General features: G+C 37.0%; 1 protein-coding gene across 1 annotated transcript in view; it reads right to left on the reverse strand.

Moving 5' to 3' along the window:
* The window catches only part of LOC309550485 (IgGFc-binding protein-like), a gene marked incomplete at both ends in the record, with an annotated part of 80,790 nt that overhangs the window by 27,310 nt on the left and 37,577 nt on the right, over positions 1–15,903 (reverse strand). The window contains 9 exons of the mRNA XM_082250854.1: positions 578–1,142; positions 1,234–1,835; positions 5,432–5,709; positions 6,880–7,163; positions 7,280–7,521; positions 8,721–8,786; positions 12,052–12,323; positions 13,606–13,892; positions 14,016–14,396. Coding sequence (XP_082106980.1) covers positions 578–1,142; positions 1,234–1,835; positions 5,432–5,709; positions 6,880–7,163; positions 7,280–7,521; positions 8,721–8,786; positions 12,052–12,323; positions 13,606–13,892; positions 14,016–14,396 — 2,977 coding nt within the window. The remainder of the gene's footprint in view (positions 1–577; positions 1,143–1,233; positions 1,836–5,431; positions 5,710–6,879; positions 7,164–7,279; positions 7,522–8,720; positions 8,787–12,051; positions 12,324–13,605; positions 13,893–14,015; positions 14,397–15,903) is intronic.

The following is a 15,903-nucleotide window of genomic DNA, read 5'->3' on the forward strand; positions in this document are numbered from 1 at the left end:
CTCATATATAATAACTTGTCAGCACTGACTTTAAAGTGATCATTTAACAGAGTCAGAAAATTTTTAAAAGCACTTGCACTAACCTATGAACTTAAAAAACTTTATACATACCTGTACATCAGTCCATTATCAATTATTATCTGTATTATAAAACTTTATGTAGGGAAGTTCAAAGTTTCCATGCGATTCCTCATGGGTATGTCAAGAAGTGTGTCTTCTGATAGCGCTACAGTTCTGCTTGACTGCCCTTATGCCAATACTCTGCTGTGACTAGGGGGATCAGAAGGAGGAACCTCAATGGCTAGTGGGAAAACTGCTATTCAACCTACCTGGAAGCTCTCCTACAGGTTAAAGTTTTATCAAATACACAAATGGACAGGTACGTATAAAGCTATTTTTTTACAGGTTAGGCCCGTCTAATTTTGTTGATCCCCTGGTAAGGTCAACTTAACTAAGTCACAATGTAAAATGGTACAGATTTGCATGAATGATGTCATTGCTCTCTGCCCTTCTTTTAAACCAAGATGCACAACATTTGTTCCACATACATGTACTTACAAACAAAACTATTACTTACGACAGAATGTAGCATTCCTCCAGATAAGGGTGACTCCTGCTCTTAGGCAGGTATCAGCATAAGCTTCCAATGCATTACATAAACTGCTAGCACCAAGGGCACACAGGTCAAAGACACAGCTGTCAAAGAAGCGATCTGGGTTAATTACTGCATGACAAGCCATGAAAGGACCATCTTTACTGGTTAACAAACCACAGAACTGATTGTTTGAATAGAGTTCCTCTGTCTCTGGTGGACATGGCAGTGGAGGTGTAGGAACAATTGTGTTACATAATGGATCATCATCATCTTCTACCTTCCAGCTGTCTCCCAACTGATTTGAATTCTGAGATTCCTGTCCATTGGGCATCAAGTAGTCATCCTGCCGCATGCTATTAAAGTTGCCACACATTCCACAGGTTTGGTTGAAATAATTAGTAGGGACCTTCACATCCACTGTATGGTCTGTGTCATAAGACACTGTAAGATGGAAATCTGTCTCTACAATAACATATCGACCACTTTGCTTTACTGTTAGAGATCCATTGACCAAGATGACTGGAAGATTTGTCCAGATACCATCCACCTGTTAATGAGTAATATGCAGTTTTCATTTAAAGTAGCTATCTGCAACTTTAGAATTATTAATGACATTTTGAACATTCCAAGAAACTTACCAGAACACGACTAGGGTTGGCTTTAACAATGGTTAATGTATGGTCGTAAACATCCACCATAACTTTCTGTATTAATGAAACAGTTGAAATCCCATAACGATGCTCATTTTTTGCTTCAATGTTAAAATATGGCAGAGACGTAGCATTGGTACAAAGCTTGGAAAGAGTGTATGTGCATATTCCCATAAAATCGTGAACTTCCTTATCAAAGGTGACATAATGAGGATCCCCCCAGGTTACACAGTTACCAAATGTGAAATCAAAGCATCCAGGAACTCCATTTGTTATGCCGCAGTATTTTTTAGCTGGACATGAAGCAGAGTTGCAAACTAAACTGCCTCCAGCAGAGGGACATCTGCATACTTTGGAGCAAGTGTCATCAGTCCAAAACTCTGAGCCTATAGGATAGTGCTTGTCATTATCCCAGCATCCACACTGGTGGCTTGGGACACATCTCTTATCATACAGGACATAGCCAGGATCACAGACACAGGATTCTGTACAGGGGAGATGACAGTTGTTTGGTGATTCTGGACTGACGCAAGTAGATGGACAGGCTGTTCCACAGGCCTCATAATGGCTGTTTTGTGGACACTTCAGTGCTGTGAAAAAATATAATAGTGAACAAGAAACTAATTAGAAGAACATTTCAAATTGGATTTGAACGTATGTAATATTGTAATTAATGGACATGTATAAAAAGTATTTTAAAACATGAGAGTTATTACCATTATAAAAGCTTTCATATTCACTAGTGAGCAAACTTACAGGAACACTGAGAATAAAGCTCACACTGTCTTCACATGTTTTACTTATTGGATATTAAAATAATCTGCCATGTAGTAATCACTTTTTGTTTAAAAATCATGATGGACCAATCTGCCTGGGATCAGTTCTCCAAAGCTTTGGTGAATCTTGTTCAGAGTTTGGGGAACCTGAACTTTGAGGCAAATCCCATTAAAGTAATGGGGTGAATCTTGTATTAAATTCTGGCAAACTGATGCTGTAAAAAAGGCATGGGAATCTGGGAACTATCATGGGGACAATCCACCAACAAAAAACAATAAAAATACTAACAATAATATATATCATCATTGAGAGCAAACAGAGTGCAGGTGCAGAACTCAAACTCTGCAAGCAAGTTCAAGGCAAGTGTATTTCAGGCAAGGGCATTCGAATACTCTATACCTTAGGCCATTTCTTCCATCATACTCTTACTTAGCAATACGTCTTCCCTTAATATACCAATATTTTACTTACTTATTTACTAGGATGTAGAGAAAGCTGGTTGGTGGACCAAACACTTTTAATATTGTTGATCCCCTGAGCTTCTTGTTAAACAATATAAATGTTTTACTTTGAAATGCCTAAAGGCTGCTATACATGGATTGAAGTTCAGCCTGTTCAGCATGGACCTGCTGAATTTTGATCAATGTATGGGCAGGCTGATTGTACATGAGTCAATCTATTAATCAATTCCTGTACAACCAAACTATCTGAAAATTTACACACAATCAGCACCACTGGCTATAGCCAGAAGTGCTGATCTTTGTATTCTGATGACAGGGGAGTCTCCCCGCTGTCATAATACAGTGCCCCTGTGGGAGCGATTTCTCCGTCCACATTGAGTGTGTGGATAGGGGAATAAAGTTATTTTTTTGTTCAACCTGCTAGTTCAGTGATAAAAATAACTAATTTATAGGCTGCCTAAGACATGTTCTTCCGTTATTGATAATAAGAACTAAGCCAAGCTATGAAAATAAATGAAAATACTTATCTGACCAATTAACAGAAAGCTCATGTGTTTTAACATGACAGTTTGCATTTTCCTTTTGAATAGAATTAACAGAGAAAAAGTCTGTTAACTCTATTGTCAGTTTTGAGGAATTTCATTTTAATGTGTGTATGCAAGTCCAGCTGTTACCAATTTGCTATATGTCTGTACATTAAAAAAGATACAGTATATGTTATATCTATTATAGAACAGTAGGATTTTTATGGACAGTCTAAGTGTCAGCTTACACTGGCAGTGTGAAATTGGCTTTGGAATTGATTTGTTATTGCAAACAAAAGGCAGCATTTATGGTTCCCAAGAGGTGATGCAGGCACACCCAATGTGTAGGGTCTAAGCAACAGTCGGTATTCACCAGATCACCTAGAGGTGGAAATTTGCAACCCTAATGTTCCTGAATAATTTTGCAGCAAACTGTCACCAGGCTGTGGCCCATGATGGGAAAAACAGGAAAAAAAATGGCTGTGTTATAGGGAATGTGCACTAGGTGTCATGAGAGAAATCCATTCCCACTAGGTGGAAGACAGGCTAACAAGTATTTGGTTATCGCAATTGAGGCAGGCAGCCACAAATGAGACACAGAGAGTTTTGAAGAGTCTTGAAGAGGAGAGGCAGGATATCTGCAAGCGCTAATGGGAGGGATCTCTAAGTTACCCAAGAAGGGAGCTACCTAGCAGGGGCTACCAGCATGTAGATGTGTTGCTTAAATGCCAAGCAACATGGACATTGGCACTTTGGGACTATGCCTAACAGAAAATGGGCTTTGATGTTCATGGCCACTAATTGGCTACAAGTCACTGACCCAGGCAGCAGGGGAGTGCCAGCACTGGTTCATGGCACAGGCACTGGGGTGTGTGCCACTAGGTGTCAGGCAAGAAAATTGTCAGATATAAGCAGGGGTCAAGAAAGGCAGCAAGCAAGAGAGTAGTCAGACCAAGGCAAGGGTCTTGTCAGGTGACCAACTAGAGATCAGGTAGGTCCAGGTAGGGGCCAAAGGCAGGTGGCAATCAAGAGATTGGGAAGGTCAATCCAAGTTCCTGACAGTCAGGCAATCTCAAAAGCGATTGAAGTGAATAATAAAAATATTTGCACAATAGTAGCAGGCAATAGGACACAGCACTAGCTACTTCAAAGGTTGAAGGACAAATACCCCTTTAGTAAGAAAACATGCCCAGCATTTTTCCAGGGAACTTAGGAAGTCCTGTAGTTGATTTTTCCAGTACCTTTAGAAGTCCTGCCATTGATTCTGCAACTACCACAGGAAGTCCTGGAAGGGATTCTAGGAGTACCATAGGAGCAACGCCAGGAATAGATGGTCAGTAACAAATGAACGCTTGTTACATATAGTAAAACCAATATACATACAAAATCAACTAGAACCCTAAACACAAGCTTCTGAAATAAAAGCCCAATTTTAAAAGGAAGCCTTTAAGCAAAAAAAAAAAAAAAGTGCTATGGACAGGACAGAAAAGGATTGGTGACCTCGTATCAAAATAAAATAAAAGACAAACAAGGCACTGATAATTTTATGAAAAAAGAAGCAAATTGATTGATTTACCAAAAGAAACCTATGGTGGTGGCAAACCTCATTCCAGTTTAGAAACACATAAAATATGTATATCTCAAAATGTTCATGGTAAAAAGGATCATTTATAAAAGCTGAGACACCAATGAATCTTATTTTTTGTGCCCCAGCTTGAGATGGTGCGTGATTCTTCAGGATGGTTTTAAACATGAATATTGGATAAAGTACAAACACTTGCTTCCCCAGTAGAAATCTAAGCTCGTGTAAAATCACTCTGATTTTCAGTATTATTTTCTTTAAGGTTTTCTAAATATGGTCAAACGATGTACTGTCTATTTGTCAATGAAACACACTGAGTGATGTGAAATGCATTTTGTTAAAAATACTAAATAAGTTACTAAATAACTTTACAGAAGTAATTTGGTATTAAACAAGGGCCTACTAAAGGAACAAAGATGGGTTTACCAAAGAAGATATATACACAGCTCATGAACATCATTATCGCTAATGGAAAATCAAGAAAAAAGGAGACCTGCTTATTTGCTGTAGGATACTGTTATTTGCATAAAGCATTAAAATGTATGTACTGTATAGCCCACACATTTTTTAAAGTTATGAATTGAGTAGAGAAGTACAGCTCCAATTGGTTATTTTTGCTGTGTTTGTCCTGCTAGAGAGTATTCCTTACACTTCCTGTCTCAGAAATGCAACAGGAAGTGACAGAAAATCTCTCCAAAATGATGGGAATTCTCCTCTTAGTCATTCGTCACCAGGATACTTATCCCTATTGGAAGATTTTTCCTGATGACATCAGTATAAATTAGGATTTCCCCATACTTGATCATCAGTACCAACAGAGGAGTGTTTAACTTTGTACTTACGGCAGAAAGAGTCATTCCTCCAGGGACCTATTGTTACTTTATGAGACTGGCAGGATTGTGCATAGGACTGAAGACTATCACACAAGGCACTTGGATCCAGGTTCAGTTCACACAAGTCATAGACACAGTTGTTGAAATAGATTAGTGGATTTACAACTCCATGGCAGTCTTTGAATGGACCCTCCTTATCAGTAATCATTCCACAGAAATCGTTGCTGGAAATGGTATTCTTTTCATCCACAGTACAACTTGGTTCATGTTCTGATCCAGGTGTGCAACTACAAGAAATATTTCAGTTCAGTTAGTAGGAGAATACATTTGGAAACATGAGGGATGTAGTATGAAGTTTGATGCAGATGTCAGTGAATCTTTTGTAACAAAAATGAAAGTCATGAAGTGGAGTTGCAGTTCACATGAGAGAAGTTTTAATTTTGAATGAGTTAGAGAATATATATTTTTTTTCTGCATGAAATAATTGATTAAATATAAGACACTTGAATACTGAACCAGGTAAATAACATGGACCATACCAAAGTGATCCTTACTTAATGCAAAACTTCACCCAAAAGAGATCTTGTACATGTTACAGGTGCCAGAAAACTGCAGGACCATTCACAGAGTGCATGGCAGCTTGCTTGTGCGCAATGGAAAGCCAGCTGTGAAGCCACAAGTAGCACATCTGGCTGCCAACAGTTAAAGCGGTAGTATCCCACTTTTTGACACTTTTACCTACAGGTAAGCCTATAATAAGGCTTACCTGTAGGTACAAATAATATCTCCTAAACCGGCATGGTTTAGGAGATATTTACAGTGCATGCAGCCGCTCGCGCTAGCGGTGCATGCACTCTGAAGGTCCGGGTTGACCTTCAATTTATTTGCCGGGAGTTTGCCGGAAAATCACTCCCGCGTGCATTTATTTTAGGGTTTACAACCGCTTTAAGATGTCGGCGCCGAAGGCTAGTGAAGAACCAGCCTGGGTGAGGATGGCACTGAATACCTTTGACAGGTAAGTGAACTTTTACAAGATTTATAGCTGCTAACTTTCATTTTTTTTTTTCTACAGTGATGAACAGTAGAATTTTGTCCATATGGGGCAAAGCTAAAGGTTCACTTACCTTTGCCAAAACTGCTTATACACACTTTCCCTTTATGCCCCTGTAAATCTAATTACCCGCTGGAGTGAAGTAGACTCACTGTAAGTAAATATAAAGGAGACCGAACAATCAGTGTGCACTGCATATACTCAGCTTAAGGGGTATGGTCATATCAACTGTAAATGATCCTGGTTCTGTTCATACTGGATTGGATTTTGCCATCATTGGACAATTTAGGTAATATGCATCTCTGCTTGATATTTTTTGGTAAGATCTAGGACCTTTTATCTTAAAGCAATAAATAAACATGAGTTTACTATTATGAATTAAGGATAATTGGCTTGTTATGATTACCTTGTGTCATTGTTCACCTGCCAGCTGTTACAAAGACTGTTAGAGTCTGGCTCCAATTCACCATCTGGATTTAAGAAGTCATCAGTTTGGTTTCCATTGAAATTTCCACAGATTCCACACACTTTGTTGGCATATTCCCATTGAATATTCACCACCACTCTATGGTTTCCATCAAACCGCACACTTACACCAAATGCTGTTGTCACCAGCACATCATGTCCGCTAAGGAAAATGTTAATGTTTGGATGTAGGGATACTGGTAAGGTTACTGCAATTTTGTTTACCTGGATTCACAACATATAATAGAGATCATTTCAGATAGGAAGACACAGGAACAGGTATAAAGAGTTACAACAGAATTATAATATATACCAATAGGTTTTTTCCAGTTTGTACTCACTTTGACGTTTCTGTTCTTCTCCAGTGTGATCCTGTATCCATTCATATCAATGTTGACATAACTAATATAAGACACCCTGGTGTTGCTTCCTCTGTGCTCATTGGCTGCTTCAACATTGAATTCTGTGAGGTGTCCATCAACTTCACAGAGTTTAGATAATGTATAGGTGCAAGTGCCCATAAAATGGTGCACCTGATTGTCAAAGGTGTAGTAATGAGGGTCTCCACTAATCTCACAGGATCCTGGGGGGGAGGGATCATTGTAAGTTTGAAATTGCTAACATTATTAAAAAGATAACACAGTCTCTTCCTAACAGGTGCATTGTGGGAATTTGATATCCTTAAAGAGGTTGTAAACTGAAAAAAATGAAAAAAATAAAAACCTGAAAGGCAAAGGCATAATGACCAAGTATGCATTGCATACTAGCTCATTATGAAATACTTACCTTAAAACAAGTTGTGCTGCCTGCACAACACTTACATGGCCGACATTTTAACCCATCTTCCTTCCGGGTTTGTGTCCTCCGGGCCAATCAGGCTGCGATGATGTAACTCCCACGCATGCGCACAGGAGCCGCCCTTCATGGCACATGGCTCTGAAGGAACGACACTGGTGGCCATTCCTTCAGAGCGCATGCGCCAGTGATGTCACTGGCTGCACACAAAGTAAATATCTCATAAACGGTGCATCTTTTTTACCTTAACATTTTGAAAATTTCTATAAAAGCAGAGTCTTCATATTCAGATCAGTCCTCTAAATATACACCCAATGGTTCTTAATTTTCAAATCATACCATCTGATAATTATTATGATATCTAAACTGCAATAATATCTTTTCAGATTTGGCCTTGTAATTCCTACATTATCTTGCACTCTATGGCTAAAATGTCATAACCAAACAGTTTCATTTTTTTTTTAATTTAATAATCATTTTCTTTAGACTTTAAAAATAAATATTATTTTGTAGATTTTGAAATTAAGAAATATAATCCATCTTCCCGTCAGAATGAGAATTATCTTTAATGTAATTATATTTATTTTAACTCTTGGTTTCCCAAGAAACAATTATTCCTAAAATGTCGTCTGATTTGAAAATTTATTTTTCAATTTTTAATATCACAAAAAGTTTTGAGCTTAGAAACTGGAGGGGTCGCTTAACTAGATTATTAATAGTTAAAGCATGTAAACTGTATATGAACTAATATGTTAGTTTTATGGACATTGCAATATATACATATTCTTAACTAGTAGTAAATTGATGTTTGAAAAGCCCTCACTGTTTTGCAGGCACTGTTGAGTATGCCTCCTTAGATTTGTGAGTAATATATATGTTCTCCATAGCTTTAGAAAGTAAAAGCCATTGGAGGACATACTATAAAACATAACAGACTATAAAGCACACTTTGTATGTTATAAAATAACATCCAGTTAATTAGCCTACCTGGTGGTGGTGAGCCTGGAGTAACAGGCCTTGTGGTAGTCGTCGCAGAAGTAGTTGAGGTTTTTTCTAAAAAAAGAAGGTAAAATTTAGAGCTAAAGCCATTGTAGAATGAACTACAACTGCAATGTTCCTCATGTAAATATATTAGAAAAATATCTGTATTATTCTGGTCTCATTACAAGATCATTGTTGAAAATATAGTAATGTGCATTCACTTGAAAGCTCCAAGGACATTAAACATGCAACATCATTTTCTTTTTGCAACCAACACACAGTATAGTGCTTTTTTACTTAGTGCCCACATTTCTGCTTTGCTTACCTCAAAATGTTCTTCCAAGTGACCTCCTTCTGGTCCTTAAAGTGTTAGTAAATCTATTTTTTTTACATTTAAAATTAATAAACATGTGATACTTATCTGCTCTGTGCAGTTGGTTTTGCACAGAGCAGCCCAGATCCTCCTCTTCTTGGGTCCCTCTTCAGTGCTCCTGTCCTCTCTCTCCTGCCGAGAGCCCCCACATCAAGAAGCAGCTTGCTATGAGGGTACCTGTACCGAGCCACTGCTCTGTGTGTCCATTCAGACACAGGGCTAAACAGCGGCTCTATCTCCTCATTGGCTCACTGACTTTGATTGATAGCAGCGGGAGCCAATTTGCGGTCTCAGCCAATGAGTAGGGGAGTCCCAGACAGCAGAGACTCTTGTTCAACATCACGATCGAGATGGGGCTCAGGTAAGTATTAGGAGGGCTGCTGCCCACATAAGGTTTTTTTTTTTATTTTTATGCATAGAATGCATTAAGACAAAAAACTTTCTGATTTTAGAACAAATCAGTAATCTGAGTACAGCAGTGATGTGTATGCATTACCAGAACTGGCGGAGTGGCTGTTGCTATACCTGTGTTGAAGAAGACTACAGGGTATGGAGCCATGACTGTCTTTGTTCTAAATTGCAAACTAAGTGAAATTGGACATTGTTCAACCAGAAAATGAGGCAGCTTTTGAACTCAGCAGACATATCACAAGGAGTAGCTCCAGGGATAGGGTAATTGCTGCAGGGAAAGCTGCATTGTTTAAAGGTGGTTAGGCAAATTGAAATGTATTAAAATTAGAACTTGAGTTTTGCTTTAGAGTTGTCAAGCTTGAAATATTGTTATATTAAATGTACATCATTTTATTTATTTACTCTTTGGGATATATTTTAAAATTTGGGATCCACTTCCCTTACTTATCTCTCTCCTTTCCCCTACCTCTGTAAACTCCCTTTCCATTCCTCTATTATTCACATTAATTTCTTCCCACATCTCTTCTTTAGTTAAATCCTTTTTCATTATCTTCTCTTATTCCAGTTTATATTAGTTTACATATACCTCCATGTGTTCCACTCTGGACCTGGAGTGAAGTTCTAGCCCTGTTTATATTTAGTTCTTAGCATGGGAGATGGCCTTACCCAATAGACAGATAAGCCCCCAGGGGCCACAACTGTACCTGAGGGGAAGTTATACAATTAGATACTTCATAATTGATTTGAGATCTTTTCAATGACAGCAATTTACATTTGCATTGTAACATCTTACTAATGGCTGTAACCCCATGTTCTACGTGCTGCCTATTGCGATTGTATTAAACCTAAAAAAGTTTGGGAGAAAAACAGAAATTTTGTATTCACCGGGATCTTAAAATGACTGTAAAGCTGAATGCCATTTTAATTTAATTAAAAAATGTTTAATTTTTTTTTAATGTTTGCTAAATTTTCTTATAGTTACTGGAGTCAAACTAAATGATGGTTTTGTTCTCAGTGAGGAGAAAATTCAAAGGAACAGAATGGAAACTTTTTCTTGAGCAAAACTAATTTACAACAATGCATTTCATTTTCGTTTGGGAAATTCCATTCATAATAAAAACAACTGTGTATTCATCAAGCTTCTTTTGGCAATGATGAATGTACTGACAAGATGTTTAGTATGAATGTTCATTCAAAAATCTACCGGTATATGGCCAGCTTAAGATTCTTTTAGCACCCTTGTTGACATGACAACTGACAGATAACTGATAATAGGAACTGCTATCTTAGACTTGTATAGAGAATGGATAATAGTGTATTTTAGACCACAGAGTCTCCACCTTTGCTGAATCATATGCTAAGGAATGAAACAGAACAAAGAGGCAAAGACTGAAGTTCTTAGATTGATAAGTAGCCAAAGAAGCAGAACTTACCCAAGACACAATAAGAAAACTGAACGTACCCAATAAAAACAGTATCTGCAAACTAAACTGCATCAATGGTTTTTACAACTTAGGCCCCATTCACGCTTTTACCACTTCAAAGTTGTACCAACTTTGGATTGCAAATTTGATGCACCTTTGACACAACTTTTTTATTCTTGCCAGCTGTTAAAACCGGGAAATAATATGAGAATATGTGCATAAACATTTATACATATATGCACTATGAATTAGTGCCTTCTGCTGCTCAGTGACCTACCCAGTTCTGAAGTATATTTAGAACACAGAACATTCCTCATATTCCTTTTTCCCTATATGTAATCCTTGTGTTAATGGTTATGCATATTTTACATGAAGGAACAAGGAACTTTTTTAGCTAACTATTGTTTCTTCAACCAAAGATATTTATTTTTTGAGGTTGCAAGACCAATTTTCATTTTACGTAATTGTTGTTGTTTCAAAAAGATCTCAGAAACTAAGCTACATGTGGCAAAACCAGTTCCCAACAGTTGTAGGAACAGTACACATATGAAGACTGTCAAATAAAATTTCAAGAGTGAAATATAATACTCATTATCTTAGTTCTTGTCTGGTGTGAATCCCGTTCATGGTGGTAAAACAAGGACAGGTTAGAACATAGGAGTCAGGATTTTTGCAGGATATTTTAGGTAGAATACTTTAATGCACACTATAGTACATTAAAGCTCAACATTTAAGCTAAACTTGAATGGTCTTGCTGGTCACTTATGTTTCTAGGGCTTCACAAAACCCCATACTTCTCCGAAGAAGAGTTACACAATTAAAAAATTAGACACCGTTATGTGTCCCTGTCCCCACAATTGTCTAAAATAATTATTTTGTCTTTTCGCCATCTCAAATTTTTACACAGTTTTACCTAAGCTAACCTGAAAACAATTAGTTCACTTAAATATCTTTTAATAAAGTTTATAAGGTAATGGTAAAAATAATGTATCTGCCACTGCTGGTTTGTTGGTGGTTGTTGTACTTGTAATAATTGTTAATATTGAAAACCAGGAAACTAATCTTCTCAAATTAATTTTTATTTTTATTTTATTTTTTAGAAATCCCAAAACCAATAATTTTTACTTACGGCAGATGGTGTTCTCTCTCCAGTCACCAACACTGATACCGGCATTTTCACAACTACCAGCATAGGCCTCTAAAGCATTGCAGAGCTGATCTTGATTTCCACCAGTCGCACACAAGTCATACACACAGTTCTCAAAGTATATCTGAGGAAGAATGTGGGGGTGACAGTCCTTGAAAGGTCCATTGCCTGATAATATCAGTTTACATTCATCTTCATATATAATCTCATTAGTAGGATCACATGGTGAAGGATCAACAATGTCATCTTCACATCTACGGAGGCAAATTATACAAATATTATTTAACTTATGATTAGGTTCTATCAAAAAGTTATAAAAAATAAAAATGTAAAAGTAACACTGAAGAAAAGCTCAATAAGAACCTAAGTACAGTTGTTTATAAGTGTTTGATTCTTCCATAATAAACAATAACAGATCAAAAAAGTATGATTGCTATTAGAATCAACTCCATTTATATTTTTCTCATATCAGCCCCAGATAAAAAGTAAAAGAAAAAGGATGCTTTTATGTTTATAGGATTTTAAGATACAGTTTAAATGTAATCAGTGAAAGAAAAACTCCCAGTGTTTGTCTACATTTCTATCCATTGAAAATGAGCTCAGAATATCTGCTCAGCCCTAAAGCTCTCTAATGCCTACATTCAATATTTCCCTACAGACTTTTAGAACTAAGTAGAGCTGAACACCATATAGGCAAATATCAAGTATATAGTGACAATCAGCGCAATCAAAATTATCTCAACTTGTTCTCATTTGTGAACCTAAAAAAACAATATAACTCAGAGAAGTAGCTCAAAATAATTGTAAAATGGTTGCAAGCTGAACACTTAGTGATCTCACAACACCAGGAAACCTAATGGAGGGTTCTATGCGTCTAGGAGGGAGGAGCCGAGCCTGTGACATCATGCTGCCATCACTGTGTACGAGGAAAGTGTTGATGTAGACTGGTTAAAAGTGATTTTTACTGTTTTATATTGTAAGTGTACTCCATTGAGGGGGGGTTAATAAATAGTAAAACCTGAAAGCACTCATTATCTGCTTCTTTGTTTCTTATGGTCTGGTTGTTGAACGTGAACACAAGGGTGAGAGATAACCGAGACTCAAGAGTAAAGAAAGAAGTTCTCCCCAGGAGCAGAGCGATATTTGATGACTTGCCTAATTATTTCTATTTTGAGCTGGGCAGGTTTTTCACCTGGTGCGGGGAGCACATGTAACACAAGAGGAAGGATTTATCACTGAACACTGTTGATGAAAGATGAGATTTAGATGGACAATTATATATGAGTGGAAAGGATTATTGTTATTATTTTTAGAATTTTTTGTGCAACTGTTAAAATTGGATAGAATGGCACTATATTATTTTTTTATTTGCAAGAGAATGTACTAATCAATATACATTTGTTGCTCTGCACTATGAAGGTTTAAAATATAGGCAAATATACATGTCTCTTTCAATATTCATTCAAGCACTTACATAGAGGTGATTGAGTCTAGATCTAGGATGATCATCAAGGCAAAATTTGTATTTATACTTACACCCAATTGTCATCAGGAACACGCCAGCTGTTTCCAAAATCTTTGGATGTGAATACAAGTACACCTTCAGGTGTCAGAAAATCATCATGTTGGTTACCATTGTAAGTGCCACAGAGTCCACACAGTTTTCCTTTCAAGTTCTCATTTACTTTAACAAAGAGTTCATGGTCACCGCTATACCTAACTTCAAGACCAAAATCAGTCTGCACAACAACAAAGGAACCCCTTAGGTGTATTAGGATGCCAGGTGCTGGGTTCAGAGGCAGTGAGACAAATAGTCCATTAATCTAAAGACAGAGAAAAGTACAAAAAATTAACTATGGGAAATAATCACCAGAAAAAAATATTAACGTTAGTGCTGACCATCGTGCATTCTTTATTTCTTAATTAAGAATGAATACAAATCTTACCTCCACCAATCGATTTTTTCCAAGAATGATATTAAGGTCATTGAAGCTGACTGCAACTGAGTTTATAGTTGTCCAGGTTTGGCTTCCTCTGTGCTCATTTCTTGTAGTGATTGAGAAATACACACTTGTGTTTCCACAGGTCTCCACAGCTGTATAATTACAGGCTCCTTGGAAATGGTATGACTTTCCATCAAATGTTATGTAGTGTGGATCACCATAGATATGGCAGATGGAAGTATCAGCAGGGAAACAAGCCTTAATTCCATTTTGTACTTTGCAAACTTCTTCAGGATCACAGGTCTGAGCTGTGCAGCTCACATGATTATTTCCCTGACATGTACAGTGACTGTCACAATCCCCTTTCCAGAATATCTCATTTTTCTGTAACATTAAAATGACCAATGAACAATAAATTCAAAAAGGTGATAATAATGGAATAAACACAACAATGGCTTTCCTGTCCCATATCAGTGTACTAGACGCACTATAAAAGCTAAGTTAGAAGTGAAAAGAGAAGCAAAACGGCCAGTGATTGACACTTAAATCTGATACTGTAGGGGACTTGTGAGTACCCAACAGGGACAGACTTTAGGAGCTTGGGTGGCACAGAGGTAGGATTTATCATACATTGTAATGGTAGAAATATACACATTAAAGGGATGAAAAGTCTGTTTTTTAATGTGAAAGGTTTATTGAAATGTATTTTATATGAAAGTTGCTATGGCTTCAGTTTTACTACTGTTCTCATAGTTGTAAATGGCCCCAATGTGGATTTTTCTTAATATTTTTTCATTACAGTTTTTGAATCAGGTTTTTTGACACTGTTTATCTGGTGTTTTATTAAAGGCATCAATTAGTAATTGTATTTTTTACATTAGTATTGACATGATAGCATTGATTGCTGTAAAAATGTATAATTCATTGTAATGCAATAAGGGTAATTTACTAGGCAAAGGCAAATAGGTTGTTTACTTTTCAAGGCAATTTTCACTTTGACAAGGAATTTTTTTGACCTAATAAATGTGGTGACTATTCAATTTGCAAAGAATAGCCAATCCTGTGCAAGAAAAACAAAAGAACAGTATTTATGCTTTCACATTATTGACCTCATTCACCTCATTCAAGAGGTGAATTCATTCTCTTGCACAGTAAGCAGCCTATTTGCCTTTATTCAGTTATCTACAATATACTGTATCTTACATGAGCTATAAATGTATGTAGTAAGATTTTAGTTAAAGGTTAAAGCTCAATTCTAGACAGTTTTCTGTTTTGAGTGGGAGATGTTAAGTCTCTGTCAGGTCTTTTTTGTCATTTATGTCCTTATTAGGAAGATTTCTGTAATTTCATGCCAGGACAGGAAGGGAAATTTCTTAAGACAAAAAAGAACATATATTTTTAGCAGGTTAAGTAGCATTGGAATATAATGACTACTTCACCCTTCATTTGATGTACAGGTGTAACAGGGACAGGAAGTAATGGAAAAATCTACCCAAAAGGGTCAAAAACAGAACACAAATAAACTTAATACATTTTCAAGTGTTTCTCTAATACTAAATTAGCTACTTTTGGCTGTAAATGGCATCTAAGTAGAATTAAAGTTATTGTAAATCGTAGGTTATTTTTTCATTAAAAAACAAACATGGTATACTTACTTACTCTGTGTAATGATTTTACACACAGCAGCCACGATCCTCTTCTTATCAGATCACCCAAAAGCTCTCCTGGCTTCTCACCATTGCCATGTACCCCCATAGCAAGACACTTTCTCTTGAGGCACCTGTGTGTGCTCGCTATCAAAGACTGCTCTGTGTGTCCATAAGGCCCTGTCCCCCACTCTCTCTTCATTGGCTCTGATTGGGCTGCTGTATCTGAGCCAATGAGGAGTGAG

Source organism: Pelophylax lessonae, assembly GCF_965119305.1.
Source record: "Pelophylax lessonae genome assembly, chromosome: 3".
NCBI lineage: Eukaryota > Metazoa > Chordata > Amphibia > Anura > Ranidae > Pelophylax > Pelophylax lessonae.